The sequence below is a fragment of the Triticum urartu genome, chromosome 7 (assembly GCF_003073215.2).
Source record: "Triticum urartu cultivar G1812 chromosome 7, Tu2.1, whole genome shotgun sequence".
NCBI classification, from domain to species: Eukaryota; Viridiplantae; Streptophyta; class Magnoliopsida; order Poales; family Poaceae; genus Triticum; species Triticum urartu.
Genome location: NC_053028.1, coordinates 332,957,509 through 332,979,155, shown reverse-complemented (window position 1 = coordinate 332,979,155; position 21,647 = coordinate 332,957,509). Strand labels below are relative to the sequence as shown.

At 44.0% G+C, this 21,647-nt stretch overlaps 1 protein-coding gene across 2 annotated transcripts; it reads left to right on the top strand.

The window, feature by feature from the left end:
* Nucleotides 1-8,048: 8,048 nt before the first annotated feature.
* Nucleotides 8,049-21,325, top strand: LOC125524395 (serine/threonine-protein kinase STY13-like). Of its 2 annotated transcripts, none has more exons than XM_048689449.1 (3): nucleotides 8,049-8,283; nucleotides 8,622-9,614; nucleotides 20,752-21,325. In XM_048689449.1, exons 2-3 carry the CDS (start codon nucleotides 8,704-8,706, stop codon nucleotides 21,089-21,091), a joined length of 1,251 nt encoding a protein of 416 aa, XP_048545406.1. In that variant the 5' UTR covers nucleotides 8,049-8,283; nucleotides 8,622-8,703; the 3' UTR covers nucleotides 21,092-21,325. The 2 variants fall into 2 exon arrangements, with proteins under 2 accessions (XP_048545406.1, XP_048545407.1); XM_048689450.1 differs by having other exon boundaries at nucleotides 8,064-8,288.
* The last annotated feature ends 322 nt before the right edge of the window (nucleotides 21,326-21,647 follow it).

Genomic DNA, 21,647 nt, shown 5'->3' with positions numbered 1-21,647 from the left:
AATTGCAATTCTCCCATCATAGACATTTGATATTCCTCACTCATCATATAGGCAAATTCATCACTGTAACATTGGTTAGTACAGCCAAAGATAATATCATCAACATATATTTGGCACACGAATAATTCATCATCATAGGTTTTGGTGAAAAGAGTTGGGTCAAGTGAACCGGGTTTGAAGCCTTTCTTCATGAGGAATTCCTTCAAAGTATGATACCACGCCCAAGGGGCTTGCTTGAGGCCATAGAGGGCCTTATTGAGTCTGAAGACTTTGTCAGGATGCTTAGGATCTTCAAAACCTAGGGGTTGAGCAACATATACTTCTTCCTCAAGCTTACGATTGAGGAATGCACTTTCCACATCCATTTGATATAAGATGATATTATGATGGTTAGCATAAGCAAGCAATATGCGAATAGCCTCAAGTCTAGCAACAGGTGCAAAAGTTTCATCGAAATCAATTCTTTCAACCTGTGTGTAGCCTTGAGCTACTAGACGTGCCTTATTCCTCACCACAAGGCCATTTTCATCTTGCTTGTCACGGTAGATCCATTTGGTGCCAATGATATTGTGCTTGCGTGTGTTTGGTCGCTTGACAAGTTCCCAGACATTGTTGAGCTCGAATTGATGTAATTCCTCTTGCATCTCTTGAATCCACTTAGGCTCCAGAAATGCCTCATCTACTTTGGTGGGCTCTGTGATAGAGACAAAAGCAAAGTGCCCACAAAAGTTAGACAAATGAGAAGCCTTTGAGCATGTGAGAGGACCTGATGCTTTGATGTTGTTGATAATTTTCTCAATCTGCACTTCATGTGCGACGCGAGGATGAGCGGGTTGACGACGTTGAGTGGGATCAGCATTTTCTTCAGAGCCATTTTCCTCAGGTGCACCAGCATGATGTTCTTCATGTTCTGGAATGACTTCTTTAGTAGATTCTTCAGTAGGAACGACATCCTCAGTAGCCTTGAACTTAATGGATTCCTCAGGTGACATTTCATCTAGCACAGGAGGTAGGTGCTCTCTTTGTGAGCCATTAGTTTCATCGAACCACACATCTACAGTTTCAACAACCTTGTGGTGAACAGTGTTGAAGACTTTGTAGGTGTGCGAGTCCTTTCCGTAACCAAGCATAAAACCTTCATGTGCTTTCGGTGCAAATTTAGAACTGTGATGAGGATCTCTAATCCAACATTTAGTACCGAAGACTTTGAAATAACTCACATTGGATTTCTTGTTAGTGAGGAGTTCATATGAGGTGTTTTTGAAGAATTTGTGAAGATATACCATGTTGATGATGTGGCACGCAGTATCAATTGCCTCAGGCCAGAAGCGGGGAGGCGTCTTGTATTCATCAAGCATAGTGCGAGCCATCTCAATAAGAGTCCTGTTTTTGCGCTCCACGACGCCATTCTGCTGAGGAGTATAAGGAGCAGATAACTCGTGAGTAATACCAAGTTCATCAAGATAGTCATCAAGACTAGTATTCTTGAACTCGGTCCCACTGTCACTTCTAATGTGCTTGATCTTCACACTGAAGTTTGTTGAAGCCCTCGAGGAAAATCGTTTGAAGACTTCCTACACTTCAGTTTTGTAAGTGATGATATGCACCCATGTGTAATGAGAATAGTCATCAACAATAACAAAGCCATATAAAGATGCAACATTAGTGAATGTGGCATAATGAGTAGGGCCGAAGAGATCCATGTGAATCAATTCAAATGGACGAGTGGTAGTCATGATGGTCTTTGAGGGATGCTTGGACTTGGTCATCTTTCCAACTTCACAAGCTCCACAAATGTGATCCTTGAGAAATTTGACACCCTTGATGCTAATGTTGTGCTTCTTCTTCGCGAGTGTGTGCAAGTTCCTCATGCCAGCATGACCTAGTCGTCGATGCCATAGCCAGCATTCTGAAGCTTTTGCCAGTAGACACGTGGCAGGTTGTGGTCCTGTAGAGAAATCAACAACATACAAGTCTCCTCTCCTAAAGCCTTCGAAGACTTTGGAATTGTCAGCTTCCATGATCACAACACAACGATACTTGCCAAAGACAACAACCATATCAAGATCACAAAGCATTGAGACAGACATGAGGTTGTATCCTAAGGACTCGAAAAGCATGACTTTGTCCATGTGTCGGTCCTTTGAGATCACAACCCTACCTAGACCCAATACCTTGCTTTTGCCTTTGTCAGCATAGGTGATATGCTTCAGATGTGATGGAGATAAAGTAGTGTCCATCAATAGGTTCTTGTCACCGGTCATGTGATTTGTACATCCACTGTCGAGGACCCACTCAGTGGCTTTGGGTTGATCATCCTGCAGATGAATTAGTGCATCTTACGAACTCATATACTTCTTTAATGAAGAATATGACATCATATTCATCAGATCAATTTCATCAAACAATACAACAGATATAACAGTATGAGGACGTGAGAAATGAAAATTCATTTCTTCATGATTAGCTTGCGTCCTTTCAAGCATATTCAGGTCTCCAGCAAATTCATCAGACGTTCATGTTCGTCTGGAGACCTGACCCTGCATAAGAGATTAGTTCTTTTTCTTCACCACCCACATCTGGAAAGGTGGCAAAGAGTTCATCATTCTGCGAGCTCCATAAGAAAAGGTGGCATAGAAGCCAGTCCACTTCGTTTCACAAAAGAGGGGTTAGAGTAAGCATATGAATAAGCAGAGAAATTCTTAGAAGACTTATGAACATAATGATTTGAAGAATAATGCACATATTCATAACCCTTAGGCTTTTCGTGTGAAACAGAAGGGTTAGCACGATGATGTTCATATGAGGATTTTGATCCATATGAGGACTTTGGTCCACATGAGGAATTTTGTCCATATGAGGACTTGGATCGATATGAAGACCTTGGTCCATATGAAGACTTTGATCTGGGGTTCCTATTCTTCACAGGTGGTGTCATGATGACATTCACCTGAAGACTTCCAAGGCACCTTTTGGGAACCCAGATTTTCTTCATAGGGGGACCGTTCCTGCAGTTAGTTCCAACATGTCTAGCAAATACTTCACCATTTTGATTTTTGAACAGTTTATAATTAGAGTCAAATGACTCATCAGAAGAATATGAACATTGACATGTAAAGCCAGATAAAGTGGATGGATCTACGGAAGGTCCCTTTGCAGCAACCCATGAGGTTTTGGGATACTGCTCAGGTTTCTAGTAGGTCCCATCAGCATTGAGTTTCCTCTCAAAGGCAATACCCTCTTTCTTAGGGTTCCTGTTGAGGGTTTGCTTTTTAAGCACATCACAAAGAGCCTGATGCCCTTTGAGGCTTTTGTACATGCCTGTCACATACAATTCCTTCAACCCTGCATTTTCAGTGATACTAGTGGTATCCTCAGATGAGGAATTTGTGATAACGGAGATAGTTGAAGAATTTGCAGCAATAGAAGCATTTGAACTTTCAGGTGAAGAATTAGCAGATTCTCGTTCAATGCATTTCAAACATGGTGGAATGAATTCAACCTGGGCAGAACTGATCTGTTGAGCAGGCAATGAATCACGTCCCTTCTGAAGATCTTCATAACTCACCCTTAGCTGCTCAAGATCTTGCTTTCTTTGAAGAAATTCATAAGAAAGTTTCTCATGATCAGCTAAGAGAGTGTTATGATGACTCTGAAGGTTGTCAAACTTAGTCTAAAGTCTCTGAAGATTTTCAGTCAAAGTTTGAGTTGGATCCATTTCTTCACCCAACAGGCCATCGCTTTTGTCTAGCATATTTTGAACCTTTTCGAAAGTCTTTTGTTGTTTCACAGCAATCTTAGCAAGTTTAGAATAGCTAGGCTTGAGGTTTTCATCAGATTCATCCTCACTTGATTCAGAGGAAGGATATTTGAGTACCTTGGCACCTTTTTCCATGAAGCAATAGATGGGAGTGTAGTCATCATCGTCATCGTCAGCAGTGTTGGGAAGTCATTTTCCTCAGAATTGAAGATGGAGTTTCTGATGAAAGCAGTAGCGAGGGACAGGCTTGCCACACCAGAGTCTAACTCCTCAGATTTCTCCTCTTCCTCATTTTCCTCAGATTCGGCTTTAGGGTCCATTTCCTTGCCAATGAATGCCTGAGCCTTTTTGGAGCTGCTCTTCTTGTGAGATGCAGACTTTGAAGATTTTGATGATGACGACTTTAAAGATTTCTTCTTCTTCTTTGAGTCCTCAGAACTGTAATCCTTGTAGTTCTTCTTCTTTGATTCCTTCTCCCATTGAGGACAATTAGTAATGTAGTGACCAGGTTTCTTACATTTGTGGCAAGTTCTTTTCTTATAGTCATGAGACGAGGAATTTGATCTCATGTCATCACCTCTTGAGGATTTACCAAAGCGACAACATCTTCATAACTTCTGGAATTTCCCCACGAGCATTGCTAACTCCTGACTCAGTTCTTCAGGATCACCAAGACTGCTACCAGAATCCTCTCCTTCAGATTCAGAGACTGCCTTGGCCTTCAGTGCGTGTGATCTGCCATAGCTCGGTCCATAGAGATCTCTCTTCTCAGCAAGTTGGAACTCATGAGTATTTAGCCTCTCGAGGATATTAGCAGGATCAAGTGACTTGTAGTCTCCACGTTCTTGAAAATCGTCAATGCAAGAGTGTCAAATGAGGAATCAAGCAATCTCAACAATCTCTTCACCACCTCATGGTCGGTGATGTCAGTGGCACCATGTGCTTGAAGCTCATTTGAGATGTCAGTGAGGCGATCGAAGGTTTGCTGAACATTTTCATCGTCGAGTCTTTTGAAGTGGTTGAAGAGATTGAGAAGAACATCAACTCGAGAGTCACGTTGAGTTGAGACTCCTTTGTTGACCTTTGACAGCATATCCCAGATAAGCTTAGCTGTCTCCAAAGCACTCACTCTGCCATACTGCCCTTTGCTTAGATGGCCACATATGATATTCTTCGCTTGAGAGTCAATTTGCTTGAATCTCTTCACATCAATAGCGTTAATGGTAGGAGTGACAGAGGGAACACCATTTTCCACAACATACCAGAGATCACTGTCAATTGCCTCAAGATGCATTCGCATCTTATTCTTCTAGTAGGGGTAATCCATCCCATCGAAGATAGGACACCCAGCCGAGACCTTGATCATGCCTGCAGTCGACATAACTAAAACTCCAGATGGTTAAACCAAAATCACATAGAATAAGGGAGTACCTTGCTCTGATACCAATTAAAAGTGCGTTATATCGACTAGAGGGAGGGTGAATAGTCGATTTTTACAAATTCGTCACTGAGGAAATTCAAGGTGAGGAATTTCCTAAGTCACGAATGACTAACAGCGGAATAAGTACTCAGATGCAAGCGTAACAGAGCAGTATCACAGTCATCATGATGAAATGAAAACAAGCACAGAGTACAAGTAGCGTAAACACAGGATAAGCAGGCTGAAGACAAAGTGACTAAAGAATTAGGATTGAGGAAATTGAGAAAGTCTTCAGTCAAAGTCTTCAAACAGTAATGATTAAATACTTCTACACAAGAATGAGAAAATGAAAGGGTTGAGAAAATAGAACCAGTAGCTTAATGAAGACGATGATTTGGTAGACCAGTTCGAACTACTGTGACAGTCGTACGTTTGGTTGGAGCGGCTAGGTATTTAAACCCGAGGACACAGTCCCGGACACATAGTCCTCACCGTATTCTCCTTGAGCTAAGGTCACACAGACCTTACCCAATCACTTGCGGTAAGTCTTCAGGTGACTTCCAAACCTTCACAAACTCGGTCACTCGGCGACCCACAATTTTCTCTTGGATGCTCTAGACCATGATGCCTAACCGTCCGGAGGATGCACAGTCATCAAAGGTAACAAGCGTCAGTTCCACACAGGAACAGTCTCTTCAGTGATGCTCAATCACTTTGGGTTTGTAGGTGTTTGGGTTTTTCACACTTGATGATTTTCGCTCAAAGTCCTGGGAGGATGGGATGCTCTCAATGACAAGTGCCAGTTTCTCTTAGAGCAGCTAACCATCTAGTGGTGTAGGGGGCGGCTATTTATAGCCTAGGGAGCAGCCCGACATGATAAGACATGAATGCCCTTGAATGATATGGCCGTTAGGTGGATAGATATTTTGGGACAACTGGCGCATAACACAACAACGATCAGATATTTGAGTATCAAATTTCTCAGGGCTATCATGTTCCTCACTGGTAGGCAATCCGCACTGGCGAATTCCTAACTCCTCAGTCAGAACAAATTCCTCAGAGACCAGAAGATCTTCGTCTCTGTCACTGAAGAATTTAATTGAACTATATGAGATTTTCAATGGCTTCACTCGAAAGGATTGGGTAGGTGTAGGATTTTGATATGAGCATCACTTGGAAACTTTCCCTTAGTTTTACCTCGACCCCCTTTAACAATATGGTGTTTCCTATGACTCAAGAGAGAAAACAAAACTACGAAAACAAAAGTCTTCATGCTTCATATTCCTCGCATGAATATCAAGTCTTCACGGTCACACCAATTTCTTCACTTTCAAATTCCTCAAGAAAACCAAAGTCTTTAGCTGAAGACATTCATTTTTAGGGGTCGACTTTCATCGTAAATATCAAACTCCTCATAGATTTATAGGCCTGTGTACACTTACAAACACATTAGTCCCTTAACCTATAAGTCTTCAATACACCAAAAACACTAAGGGGCGCTAGATGCACTTACAGAAACCGAGTTTAGTGTGGGGCTTCTCTTGCCGTCATCACTTGATGCCTCCTCCTCCTCATCATCCAAATCAATTGTTCGCTTGCGTTTGTTGCTCATATTCAAATCATCCATATCATCATGCTTCTTCCATTCTCATCATCCTTCAATGATTCATAGCAATGAGGCAAGGTAAATGGTCTTCCTTTCTTGATCTTCCCTTTCTTGCTCTTCTTCTCTTCTCCTTTGAACAAGTTTTGTGCAATATTGAACTACATAAAAACAAAACAAGTTAGCACTACAAACACCAACAACAAGCATGATGAACATGGATGAAATGGCACATACCCTGTCTTCATCATTAGTGCCACTTGGGTTCAACTTGTCAACCGCCATCTTCATTGGTATAGTGCCTCCTCTTCCTTTCGGTGCGTCGACAATGCCCTCACCATCCTCGTCCACCTCGAACTCATGGTCGAAATGCATGTCATTGGTTTGAGACCAATGTGAATTGTTGGAGCCAACACCCATAGTTGACATATATGCTTCACCGTTGAAACTACAAAGTATATACAACGAAGCAAATAAGCTATTTATATGTATGCATTCAAAAAGTAAACTACAACAACAAAGTTGGCGAAATTTGATACCTTTGGGCCATTTCCTCGAACACCTTGTGCGTGTCGGCCGCCGGCCCAACAAGTGAGCTCGCCGGCGCTTCGGTAGCCGCCGCGCCCGTCGCACGCCCTGCAAGCTTCTTCCTCGACGACTTCGAGGAGCCTGAGCCGTCCGGCGCCTTGTTCTTCTTCGCGGATACCTTGCCTTTCTTTGGCCGTGCCGCATTTGGGAGCTTCGAGAGGGGGGCACGTGGCTTCACGGCGGGCGCCGGCGTGACGCTACCCGCCGCCGAGGTCATCTGTGGTGGCATGAAAAGGCCGCGCGCGATGCCGGTGCTTGGAGGAGCTCCGACAGAGGCGAAGCCAAAGCTCCCCGAGCTAGGGTTTGCGGCGGCGGCGGCCGCGGAGGGGTCGCGGGTGTAGGAAGGGGTGAGAGGGGTGCCGGCGCGGGCGTCCATCGGGTCAATTCGCTGCCGGCGGCGCGGGCGGGGCGAAGGTGGCGCGGTGGAGAGAGTGTGACGCGAGCGCTCGAGTGTGCGGCGCGCGGAAGCAGGCGCACGAAATACACAACGCGCGATGACGATTCAAACCGCGCGCCCAACTCTATATACCACACGCGCCTAACTCTATTTGCCGCGCATGCTTGTTGCGCGTCCGCTAAAACTCTTATATCGATTGCGTGCACTAAAAAACAAATTTATAACAGGGCGCTTATTTAGCGCGACTGTTAGAGATGCTATCACGCCAAAATTATGGCCGGCATAACCAAAGGCGCTATTTTTGGCCTAAAAGCGCCCTTGGGCTAACCCTCCTCTCTCTCTCACACACACAACAGCTGACCCTGTCCCCTGCGGCCCTCATCCCGACGCCGCGGCTCCGGGGGCTCCCGATCGAGGCCCGGATCGCTGGAATCCGTGCGGCGCCGAGGTCGCGTGGGGTGCGAATTGGAAGCAGCGAGCTGTACTTCCGGACCCGAAAAGCGGGCAGTTCCGGGGTAAGGTTTGGCTCGCCATCTCTTGTTTCGTGCCGGAGCTTGATTTGGTCCTGGATGCGGTTTGGTGCTTCGGGTTCCTTTGGTTTAGGTCGCTGTTGAGGGTTCGATTTGGTCTGGGCAAGGGTCTATTCGGAGCGAAGTCTGACCCTGCAAGGATTATTTTGTGTGTTCTTTCAGGGATTAGGGTGTTCCTCCTCGTGGATTTTGTGTTTTTCTTGCTGTATCGTATCGATTTTATGCTTGCGTGCTGGCAGTTGTGGCAATTGTATAGCTTGCAGGATGAAGACGAAAACTTTAGCTTATTGTCACTTCTAATCTCCGTTGGGTTCTCTCTGCAGGCAATCGCCTTTGGGTGGACTGTGTGAGGGAGAAAGGGAAGAGCGGAAAGGTTGCCGGAGCTCAGGCTTTGGTTATCTGAGAATGATGGAAGCGGGCAAGTTCCCCGGGATAATTGGTGCCGTAAGCGGCCAGGACGGTGGCGTCAACTTCTGCGACATGGCATACTACCAGAAGCTAGGGGAGGGCTCCACCATGTCCATTGATAGCCTTAACAGCATGCAGACCAGCATGCACGGTGGTTCCATAATGTCTGTGGACAACAGTAGTGTTGGTTCTACTGACTCGCGTACTGGGATGCTTAACCATCCTAGCCACAGGGGAGCTGTTGCTGTGGTCAGCTACTCGGTTGGGAACAGCATTTTCCGTCCTGGGCGGGTGTCTCATGCCTTGAGTGATGATGCGTTGGCACAGGCTTTGATGGACACTAGATTCCCGACTGAGACACTCAAGGATTATGAGGAGTGGACCATTGATTTGGGGAAGCTCCACATGGGATTGCCCTTTGCACAAGGCGCATTTGGGAAGCTATACAGGGGGACCTACAATGGGATGGATGTTGCCATTAAGCTTTTGGAGAGGCCCGAGGCTGACCCCGCACAAGCTCAGCTGCTGGAGCAACAGTTTGTGCAAGAAGTTATGATGCTTGCAGAATTAAGGCATCCAAATATAGTCAAGTTCGTTGGCGCATGCAGGAAGCCAATAGTTTGGTGCATTGTCACAGGGTATGCAAAGGGTGGATCTGTTAGGAATTTCCTGAATAGGAGGCAGAACAGGTCCGTTCCACTGAAGCTGGCAGTGAAGCAGGCACTAGATGTTGCACGTGGCATGGCTTATGTTCATGGCCTTGGGTTCATCCACAGAGATCTTAAGTCAGATAACCTCTTGATTTCTGGTGATAAATCGATCAAGATCGCTGACTTCGGAGTTGCTAGGATTGAAGTGAAGACCGAGGGGATGACACCTGAAACAGGAACATACCGTTGGATGGCTCCGTAAGTTGAACAAACTGCTCTTTATCTTGCTTATTTCTGTTAGTAGTGATGTTACTCTAAATAGGCAATTATGCTTCATTTCCTGACATTGCCATCACTCAAGACCATAGTTCGGATCTAATTATACCTTCTTTTGGGAGATGGGCAAGAACCAATTGGTAGCCAACCAATTGATAGCCAATTTTCTAGACTTGCCAACAATTGGCATCAAACCAACTAGGCTTGTATTACCTGGTGGTACATCTCAGCCAGGAATATTTGGTTGGTCTTAACTACAGGATATTTCAAACTGATTTTGTTCATAATATTCTACTACTATGAGATAAATAGAATGTTACTATGGTTTGCTTTAGGTTATTCTCTTATTGCTTTGACCTTGTCATTCTCTCATTAGCTCTTGATGCAAAACTAAGCTATCATTCTAATCCACTTTTAGGGAGGGGAATGGCCGCTGCAGGGTAATTTTATCTGTACATCTGAATTTAGTCACTAGACATGTAAAACTTATTTGCTAGACTAGCAAAAAGGCCCGTGCATTGCAACGAGGTTCAAATCAAGCTACTGAGATCATATAATGTATAGCCCACCTTGTTTATTCAAAATCAAATAAAACTGGCCGCTGGTTGCACTTAACAATTATTCATGCTAATATAATACATTTAGTTGATGGCTTACATGAGACAAGCTTTAGAGACAACATTTTATTCCAAAAATCTTAGTTTAAATTTAGCATTTGAAATTTTCATTATTCGTCGCATAAATACAAATTGTGACTCTGTTTTTGTTTGGGATTTTCATTTTAGACTAACAATACATTAACCATTAGATTAGAAATTGTTCTTCTGAAATTAGTATGACATGTGACTGCTCCAGCAGAATACATAAACCAATTTAATTTAAATAACACAACAAACAATTACAAAAAACAGGTGGGCTGCTTAGCCATGTAATCTATGATGTGCCGTGAACTGCACTGCAAATCTCTTGTACGCATATCCTGAAACAAAGGATCATCAATAAACTTTAGTATCTTGGAAGGAGAATTATGGAGGTATATACAATAAAGTAAGTTTAGTAGTGACTTTAGAGCCATTGGTCTATAACTGGCAGGCTCAGTAGTTGGTAAGAAACACCTTTTTTTAGTTAGAGAAAAGGTATGTAAACTCGTAAAGTTAGCGAGTGTTATCAGCTAGCATCATGGCCATCTCTGCTTGCATCCATCCCTCGAACATGCTATAATGTAGTACGAAATAAATAATTTTTGATGAACAGAAAGTAAATAATGAGTGAACAAAGGTGTTAAGCATAATAATCAATAAAAAGCATGAAGTTCTTCAGCAAGCCTAGACCTGTCAATGTAAATGTATGAAATTCTGTCTACACACTTTGCATACCATTCTCTGTCTACACATTTTGCATACCATTCTCTGTGTCATCCCGTCTCACCTACACTGTTCTGTACCCTGCCAATATCCTATCCATCAAAATTTTTCCCATGACAATATCTAGCCCTCTGTTGTTAGATGGCTAAAAAATCAACTTGGCTAAGCCCTCAACGGTGCTGGTCTGCATAGCAAGAACATGATGGTGCTTGACAACATTCAAAGTTGGACATTGGGTCGCACAATGCCTCTGATTCAGAACAGAGCGATGGTGGTACCGTGAGCGCGGTGCTCGTGTTGCCCATGGTGCACATACCTCAACATGTAGGTATAGAACTATAAATATCCTGATTTGCTGGCATCGCTATCGTCGACAGTGTCATCGATTATGTGCCAAAGCTAGCAGGTCTCATCTACCACTGCTACTACGGCGACCGCGAGTCCGCGGCTACATGCATACTACATGGCCAGTAGTCCCGCACTACAATACATCATGCAGTGCTGACCAACAGCAGCACATGTGTGAATAAATTAGGGTAGGATCTGGGAGGCGTGATTTACATCCAGAACAAACGCGCCGCCACTTAGATCGAAGTTAGTGATTGGAGTTTGGAGATTTTTTTGTTGTGTAGCTGAGGGGAGGAGGATTGCTAGTCGTATGGAACGAACAGGAATCAGACTTTTGATCTTAATTGTGCAGCCCAAAATCCACGGACGTTGAAGTCATGCATGAGCAGCAGAAGCACCTTGCAGGAAACTACTTGTGAGCACCATGCTGTCATGGGCCATCGGCTACGGCCATGCCCCACACTCTTTCGGCTTGGGATCTCCTTCCCCGAAGAGAAGGTCCGCCAGATCAGAAACCACTCCTTAGAAGAGCCGGCGTCCAGTTGTCGGTCCAGACCTAGGCTTAGGCGGCCAACTACGCTACAGCCCCTTTATAAAAATCCATAATCTCGTCTACAACTCCAAAGAAAGAGCCACCAAGGAGGGTTGTGGTCGTCTCCGCCGGCTCATCGCCTCGATGGCCTGGAGCAACCGTCCGTGGCTTGCCGCCGCTGCTCGCTGTCGTCTGTGCACCACCGCTCTCCCCACTGCGCTGCGTCTTCACCTGAGGCCCTCCGTGTCCGCGGCGATTCCGTGACCAACACCCACCTCCTATCTTCTTCCTCGTGCACGGGAACAGGCCGTCCCAAATATTTCCTCCATCTGGCTGACGAGCTGGGCGCCTCCTCGTCCCTGACCTCTGGGCGCCGCCTCCCCTCGTGTTTGATCTCGATGGATGTCAACTCGGTCCCATCTCGTGTCCTTGATCAACTGCTTTTTCCTGTTTGTGTGGAGACCTTTTACGTACCAAAACGCTTCGTCCTGATTAACAGGAACAACGGAAAATCGACTTAGTACAAGTACGTACAAAGACGCTTCCTCCTGATTAACTGGAACAACGGAAAACCGAAGAGAACTATGAAAGGTTTGTCCCTTCTTTATTAATGAGCGTTCCTTCTCCAGGTCCAGCCCCACCACTTTCCTTTCCTTACTCATTATTCCTTTCCTTATTTCCAGCCCCACCAGCATAGGACGCAACGAATCCACGCAGCACTCATTTCTTTCCTTATTCCTTTCCTTATTTCTCGCACGTCTTCCTTATTTCTTTGTATCAATCCTTTCCTTCCTTTGTTGCTTATTACTCCCTCCGTCCCAAAATACAAGATGTTTTTTGACACTAAAATAGTGTCAAAAAACGTCTTACATTTTGGGACGGAGGGAGTAATTCCTAAGATGGCTCCTTGATACCATTGAAATTAAAACATATATAAATCGAAAGAATTCTATTTAAGAGGGTGAGGTGGGATAAATCGAAAGATGGCTCCTTGATACCCTGGTGATGGGCCGGCCCATAGTCTCCATCCATCCAGTACGTCCATCTAGATTTTATCTCTATTGAAGAATAAAAGTGCTACCCGGTGGACTGGTTATCGTGCGCGTTGTCAACAGGGTGGTCCTGAGTTCAAATCACAGCCGTGCGAATTAATTTTTTGTGCGGAAGCACATGTAAGGTTTACCTATTATTAAGGGGTGACGGAAGAAAAACAAAAAACCTACCTCCTTTCAAATCTCAGCCGTCAATCTTTATGATTAACGTAAAATCGACGGATGTAAAAGGATAACGTATGGAGAAGTATGAAAGCCTCCGTCCTTTATTATTAGGTATAGATATAGATATAGATATAGATATGTAAGACTTATTTGGCTTTCTTGCCTTAAGCCATTATCTCCTGTTTGGTTGACCAGCTATGGTTGTTCAATCCTGTACGCTCTTGCTGCTATTACCCAGTTTTTTAAGTTTTTCCAAGAGTGGAGATCCATTTCTGGAAGACACTAAAATGTTAAATGCAGGTCCTGTATAAAAAGGTGAGTTAGCAGTATCTGATCAAATAACTCAACTCTGTAGACATAGTTTCTTCTGTGACCAAAATTTCCTCTTTTGGTCTTTCAGAAGTCACCTTAACTTGTGTATTATCATGCTTGTTTTGTTCGCAGGATTATACTATCTTCCCCTAACAATGGAACAAAAATCCTGTGAAACTTTGTTTATTTCCCTCTGCATAGTCCCATAGTTTCAGACTGAAAATCTGCCAGACCCCGTGACCAAGACTATATGAATCTAGCAGAGGAAATCATATGGGAAGCCGAGATTGGCGCTTGGAACCAACCACACTGCCAATTGCCATCTCCTCTCGAAGAGCCTGGAATCGTTGGTTCATCAATCCCCATCAGGAACCACATCCGACAAGGGAATCATGATTCCCACACAAGTTCTAGAGGACATGGGTGATGAAATCCCATACAATACAACGAGTCGCTTAACCCCGTAATTTGGATAACCCACTTAACGGTATCAAGAATCTACCCACGACGCACACTTCATAACATAGACGCACTGCGGACGTTTTGGGGTATGAATAAAGTCGGCATCACAACATTACCGCTGCTGCCAATATATTAATATAGCAAAAGCTCATACATGGAGCAAGATAGCAAATTTATTACATTTATAGATCAGATGACCTAACATCTCATCATACATCAGTGGAAACGAAGTAGCGTCTGAGTACGGACAAATTTAATAGCATTTGCGTAAGAGGCTGAAAGATAAACAAGATCTCATCCACGAGGACTCAGGCTGCCACGTGGGACCTCCTATCTACTCGTTGTTGACATCAGTGAAGTCCACGTACTAACCACCAAGTGGATCCATAAAATCCTCTGCAACAAGTTGGTTTGAAAAACAAGGTGACTGCATCATGTACACCGCAGGACTTAAATCATATCTGTTCTAAGTATGCACCCTTCTCAAAGAAGGGTACGTGGTTTTGAGCGGCAAGAACACTACAACTTGTGTCTCTTAGAATAAGGTAAGAGGGCGCGTAAGAACCATCTAGGTTATTATCCTAACCGCCACATCATAACACTATCTTGTATCACCCCCTCGCATCTCTCACTAGGAAGCAGTCCCAAGACATTGGTAAGTTGGTAAGTTTTATAGATTATTGATGGAACTCGTTCTATGTTACTAACAAGTCATTAATGATTAGTTGAAGTTCTATAATCGAGTACAAAATCTCCAAGTCGTCCATAACTGCGGACATTGTTTATAAGGCGTCTCGCCTTGGACACTTAGGCAGTAAGGCGCCTGCCAGCGCCTTACAATTATGCCCACTTTAAGCGCTTAGGCGTCAGGGCACTTGGTGCTTGCCTTAGGCCGCCTTACTGCCTTATGAACAATGGCGGACATGGCTATTCAAATAAATTTATCCCTTTAGGGGTGCACCAAGTTACTCATACGTTCGATCATCCCTTGATGCATGCGGGTAGCACACCTCACGTGGTGAGCCAGTGGAGGTGATTGACTCGACACTTTCCCTTCGCTGCGGACAAATCCAATAAGCCACCCAAACTGAGTTGTACCCGAATTGAGAGTCTGGCCATAGCTTCGAGTTGGACCTAGACGGTGTGAGCGAGAATAGGGATCGGCTAGGTCGCAGGCTGACCGCCTGCCGCGCCACATTCCTATATGTATGTATCGTACCATTCATCATTGTCATCGTAACAAAGATCGAAAACATGCAAATGCAACTATGTGTATGCCAAATGGATAGCCTGAACTAGGTGTGGCCCTTGGATAGGTCTAGTAAGGTAGTGGGCCAAGTGTCAGCGCTCCGGGGGGCGTGGTCTCCTGGGCATGTTAACATGGCCGACCTGAACGTTGTGGCAGCCCAAGGGGTGCGGATGACTCGGTAGGTTGGGGCTTCGGGTAAGCTCACGGACCCGAGCACCCCCCCCCCCCCCCCCCCCCCCCCCCCCCCCCCCCGAGTACCCTTCTCCCGAGTGCTCTGCTGGTCGAGCACCCAAGCGGGTCTTAGTCAGGCTATGCATCAGATAGGCATCAAAAGACTACTATAGCATTGTTAACCCTAATGAAAGCAAGTGAGCGAAGCATGGGTATGATCAAGGGGTTTTACTTGCTTGTTGGCTCAACAGCCTGGTCGTGGGCAAGGTCCTCGGAAGTGGGGTCACAACTGTCGTCAGCAACTTAGGTACCCGAGTCTATCGTGAAGAAGCACACCTGTCATAGAAGGAAAATAAAACGACCAAAAGCTTCAATGCAATGCTCAAGCAATTATGACGCGTGCCATTTGAAAAAAGTTGTACTGCCCTACAACTACGCTACTCAAATTATAAAGAGCTGGAAATCATAATGCAATTGGTTTCCAAAACAACCCCATATGCAATTTGGAGTTAAAATTGAATTAATACTAAACAGGAGGTTAAAGTTGTTTAATAATGCATGAAAATGGCATAAATGGTGTCTGCATTTTTTATCAAAAAAATATTATTTATATTTTTCTGAGGTATAATTATTTAATTAGGATTTATGCAAATTATTAACGCATTAATGACATTTAATTAAATGCATGCATTTTGAAGTGCTCAAATCTGTAAACAGGGGACAGATTTGAGATCTACAAATGAACTTATCATATGTATTAAACAGATTTCGTATGGATTTGATTGATTTTGGAAAAAATTAAATTGCAAAAGAAGAGAACAAAAGGAACCAACATTAATGACCTTTGGTGGACAAGAACTTACATGTGAGTAAATTAGGATGTCTTGATGGGCTTGGCACTTTGAGCTTCAAATTACAATTTAGTTTGGTGTCACTAAAAAAACTAAGACCTAGAGGCAGCCCAATTTAAGCAAGATCTAGACATCCAGTAGACCTGTGGGTATGGTGACGGGTTAAGGCCCAAAATGAACAAGTCTTTTTGCTAGCTCAACCTGGGCCTAGCCTACACAAAAAGGGCAGCCCGATGCACGTAGCTCCTACTTGTGTAGGGTCCGGGGAAGGGTCCAACCTTGGCCTAGCCTAGGGCAACCTTTTTTTTTATCTAAGTGGGAAAGTTGTTAAGCAACATAGAAGGAAATTAATTATACTTCATGCAAAGCACTCATGAATCACAATCATCAAGTACTCCTTTACCAAGTCAACCCATTGTTAGCTACAGCTACAACATATGGCCCCCTAAGTTGGTTTTGCTATTATTTTAAATGATGCATCTTGTCGTAACTATTTTCATTGTTTACGGATTTAAATAAACACTTGATCAAAGTTCAGGGGTAATATACTCTTACCATAGCAACATGTACTTTTTCAAAGCAAAGTCGAGCTATTGGTGGAATTTCTATCTCGTTTTATCTAACCAGATGTCTTAGGCTTCGCTCTAGCCTACGACATGACCTTAGCTAACACCCTCTTTAAAAAGAGAGAATCACATCTAGTGACTTTTAGTAGTGGTCAACAATCTAGCTAGATTCATTTTGTCTTCTTGAGAAGAGAAGATGGGCGTGCTTGCCTAGATTGTAAGGTGATACTTGGAGAGAGTGTTGTCCATCAACATAAGCTTGTGGTGGCAGACTTCCGCTTTTGGATTCTTGTCCAACGGGATAAGTGTGCCAATGTCACTAGAATGAAGTGGTGGAACCTCAAGGGGAGAGGCAACTCAGGCTTTCAAGGAGAGGGTTTTTAAGGAGGGTCCTTGGGAGGAAGGAGGTGATTCAAACAATATGTGGATGAAGATGGCGATTTGCATTCGTAAGGTGGCTTTAGAGGAGTTTGGAGTGACCAGGGGAAGTAGAAGCGAAGCTAAAGATACCCGGTGGTGGAACGATGTTGTCCAGAAGGCTATTAAGGAGAAGAAAGACTGTTCTGGACAACTACACATGGATAGGAGTGTAGACAACATAGAGAAGTACAAGGTGGCAATGAAGGCTGCAAATTGAGCTGTGGGTGTAGCAATGGATCAGGCGTTTGAGGGCCTCTATCGGCGCTTAGACACGAAGGAAGGCGGAATGGACATCTATAAGATGGTCAAGATTCAAGAGAGGAAGAGGAGGGATGTCAACCAAGTCAAATGCATCAAGGAAGGAGCAGATCAACTCAAGGAAGAGGAAATTAAGCATAGATGGCGGGAGTACTTCGACAAGCCATTCAATGGAGAAAATGGGAGCTCTACCATTGAGCGGGACAACTCCTTTGACGATACCAACAGGTGTTTTGTGTGAAGAATTCAGGAGTCTGAGGTCAGGGAGGCTTTGAAAAGGATGAAAGTAGGCAAGGCGATGGGCCTTGACTGTATCCCCACTGAGGTGTGGAGAGGCCTCGGAGACAGCGATAGCATGGCTAACTAAGCTTTTCAACATCATTTTTCAGGTGAACAAAATGCCAAAAGAATGGAGACGGAGTGTATTAGTACCAATCTTTAAGAACAAGGGGATGTTTAAAGTTGTACTAATTATCGTGGAATTAAGTCGATGAGCCATACAATGAAGCTATTGGAGAGCCATTGAGCACCGCTCAAGAAGAATGACAAGCGTGACCAAAAATCAGTTTGGTTTCATGCCTGGGAGGCCGACCGTGGAAGCCATTTTGTTGGAACGACAACTTATGGAGAGATACATGGAGCAAAAGGACTTGCATATGGTGTTCATTGACTTGGAAAAGGCCTATGCTAAGATACCGCGGAATGTCGTGGTGGGCCATGGAGAAACACAAAGTCCCAACAAAGTACATTACCCTCATCAAGGACATGTACGATAATGTTATGATAGGTGTTCAAATAAGTGATGGTGACACTCATGACTTACCAATTAAAATAGGAATGCACCAAGGGTCAGCTCTGAGCCTTTATCCTTTTGCTTCGTGACGGATGAGGTGACAAGGGATATGTTTTTAAGGTGGTAAGGCGACCTAAGGCGAGCACCACCCGCTCTAGCGCCTAGGCAACGCCTAAGCGCCTAAGGCGGGCGTATTTGTAAGGCGCTGCCAGGGCGGGATATACAAGGAGATATTCCATGGTGTATGCTCTTTGCAGATGATGTGGTGCTAGTCAATGATAGTTGGACGACAGTTAATAGAAAGTTAGAGCTATGGAGACAAACATTAGAATCGAAAGGTTTTAGGCTTAGTAGAACTAAAATAATATATGAGGTGCGGTTTCAGTACTACTAGGCACGAGGAGGAGGTAAGCCTTGATGGGCAGGTGATACCTCAGAAGACACCTTTCGATATCTGGGGTCAATGCTGCAGATGTATGGTAATATCAATGAAGATGTGAGCCATTGAATCAAAGCCGGATGGATGAAATGGTGCCAAGCTTCTGGCGTTCTCTGTGACCAGAGAGTGCCACAAAGCTAAAAGGCAGGTTCTATAGGATGGCAATTCGACCCGAAATGTTGTATGGCGCTGAGTGTTACCCGACTAAAAGACGACATCTTCAACACTTAGGTGTAGCGGAGATGCGCATGTTGAGATGGATGTGGGGCCACATAAGAAAGGACCGGGTCTGGACTGATGATACACGTGAGAGAGTTGGGGTAGCACCTGTTGAAGAGAAGCTTGTCCAACATCGTCTAAGATGGTTTTGACATATACAGTGTAGGCCTCCAAAAGCTCCAGTGCATAGCGGAAGGTTAAAGCATGCTGATAATGTCAAGAGAGGTCGGGGTAGACCAAACTTCACATGGAAGGAGTCCGTAAAGAGAGATTTGAAGGACTGGAATATCACCAAAGAACTAGCCATGGACAGGGGCGTGTGGAAGTTAGCTATCCACGTGCCAGAACCATGAGCTGGTTTCGAGATCTTATGGGTTTCAGCTCTAGCCTATCCCAACTTATTTGGGACTAAAGGGTTAGTTGTTGTTGTTGATTACTATACCAGAGCAGCTAGGGAGCAAACTTGACTTTGTTCTGCTCTTGTTTGCACTGAAAACCTAGCTAGAGAGTGGGCTTATGCTCAGCTTGTACCATGCTCGAGCTGAATTCAAGTCATAATAAATAAATGAAGATCCTTAGAAACATTTCAGTATGAGTTGAATTATGGGGGTAGTATTCGTACATAGTTGGTACTTGGAAGTGAGAAATTATTGTAACGGCCAAACTGGTAAAACCAATAAAACTAATCCATGAACTACCCGAAAAGATTATTGATTAGTTCTTTCATAGTGCTAACAAATTTCTTCTATAGAAAATTATAGGTCTTAACTAGGTTTCCATTTATTGAACAACACGAGATTGCATAACTGGGACGAGACAACCATGCACGCTAAACTTATATGCTTATTTCATATGTGCAAAAATGTCTAGATTTCCTTAACAGACTCCGCTGTCCAGCCTAGGCTCAACCTTAGCTTGCTTTTAAATCAAGACCAAGTTGGAGAAGTGCTCAAGCTTGTTATTTTTCGAGTCTCTTGCTGGCAAGCCTTTAGTTTTTTCTTTGTGCAGTTCTAAGCATATCAAAGTGGGCTTCCTGATATACCAGAACTCCGGTGGCAACATGTTTTTGATAATAAACTTGCATAATAGCAAGAGACTGACTATGGTACATATGTATGTAAATTAGATTTTACATGCATTTTCACACCCTCCTTTAAGTATCCTACAAATATGAGCGATGGGGAGTGGGGGAAACAGTGAGAAAAACTTACTGAAAGTTGTATGTACCATAGCCATGTCCAAAAGCAACCATCAGTTGCTCTATATAATAATCTGACTATGTAGCTCAGCTAAGTTCTTTGAGCAAACTACCTGGGAACTCCTGAACTGGTATAAAAAGTGAACAGCATGCATTTAGTAGCGATAATATGTCTATGCAGGTGCACTCCTTTTTGCATCTCATACTAAAATCATGTTTGCATGTAGTTTAAAATTCTCTTCTTCGTTGGAACTTGTCTTGAATTTTGAAAAGCTTTTAAGTACTCCCTCCATGCTTGAAAAGAAGGCCTGCAAGTTTTTTCTGAAGTCAAACAGTGCAAAGTCTAACCAAGTTTATAGGAAAACTATCAACAACTACAAGCATGGAGGTAGTACCATTTTTACTAATCAGAGCATTGCAGTGCTAATCTGATCTCGATGAAATAACATGTTAGTGGTTGTTATCCTTAGCGTCAAATTCGTTCCTCTAATGTTCTTTGGACCCATCCCATTGGACCATTGTATTCTCAAGGAAATGTGAAATTAATACTTATGGTGTTCCTGAGATTCTGCATGACCCTGCTCCAACTATATAGCTTTGTGCAATACTGCAATTGGATGAACTATTTCTTATTGTGTAATATTTTGCTAATTTGGATGTGCTAATTTATTCTGGATGAACTATTTCTTATTGTTTATTGTTCTTATTTTGGGGTTGCAGTGAGATGATCCAGCACAGACCATACAATCAGAAAGTTGATGTCTACAGTTTTGGCATTGTCCTGTGGGAGCTAATAACCGGGACCCTTCCTTTTCCAAACATGACAGCAGTGCAAGCTGCATTTGCTGTGGTGAACAAGGGTGTCCGCCCAGCCATACCCCATGACTGCCTACCTGCCCTTGGGGAGATCATGACAAGGTGCTGGGATGCAAACCCCGATGTCCGCCCCCCTTTTACCGATGTTGTGAGAATGCTGGAGCGTGTGGAGATGGAGGTCCTGAAAAATGTCCGCAAGGCCAGATTCCGGTGTTGCATCTCCCAACCCATGACCTTAGACTAAAGCAGGCAGAATCCAGGAGAAGAGAAAGCAATCTGGAGAGAAGTTAAATCCCATGTATTTATCATATTAATACTTTTGGTACAGAAGCGGAAAAGCCCACCTGAGCATACGTGTGTGCTCGGGCTTCACATATTTATCTTAGACCATACCATAGTCCCTGTCGTCGTCTTAAAACTGTCATTGTACTGGAGACAGGTTTATCCTTAACATTGTCAGAACATTGTCATGCGGTTTCCTCTGGTTGTACCGACGCCATGCTCCTGCTGCTCTGTTCATGTGTTATATAATCATCATCGCCATGCAGGGCATATGCAAAGCTTGAAAGCTTCTTGGTACTCCTATATAGTAGCAAAGCATCGTTGGGCTAGGCCCAAATAGTGCTCACGCACACGTGGCAAAGGATAACCGTTGTAATATTCTCTTTTACCACGCCCCCACGACGCACATTAAATGCAGAACGTGAAGAGGTGGATTGAAATGGCTGTTAGGGGTAGTGCGCCTGAAAAAGCGCAGCCATGTAGGACAGTAAAGAGCCACCCCCACGGCTTCCCCATAA

Excerpts from the sequence above, each read along its gene's own strand:
- LOC125524395 (XM_048689449.1), top strand. The coding sequence starts at position 8,704 with ATGATGGAAGCGGGCAAGTTCCCCGGGATAATTGGTGCCGTAAGCGGC. Across the intron at positions 9,615-20,751 it reads ACATACCGTTGGATGGCTCC|TGAGATGATCCAGCACAGAC; the intron begins GTAAGTTGAACA and ends TTGGGGTTGCAG.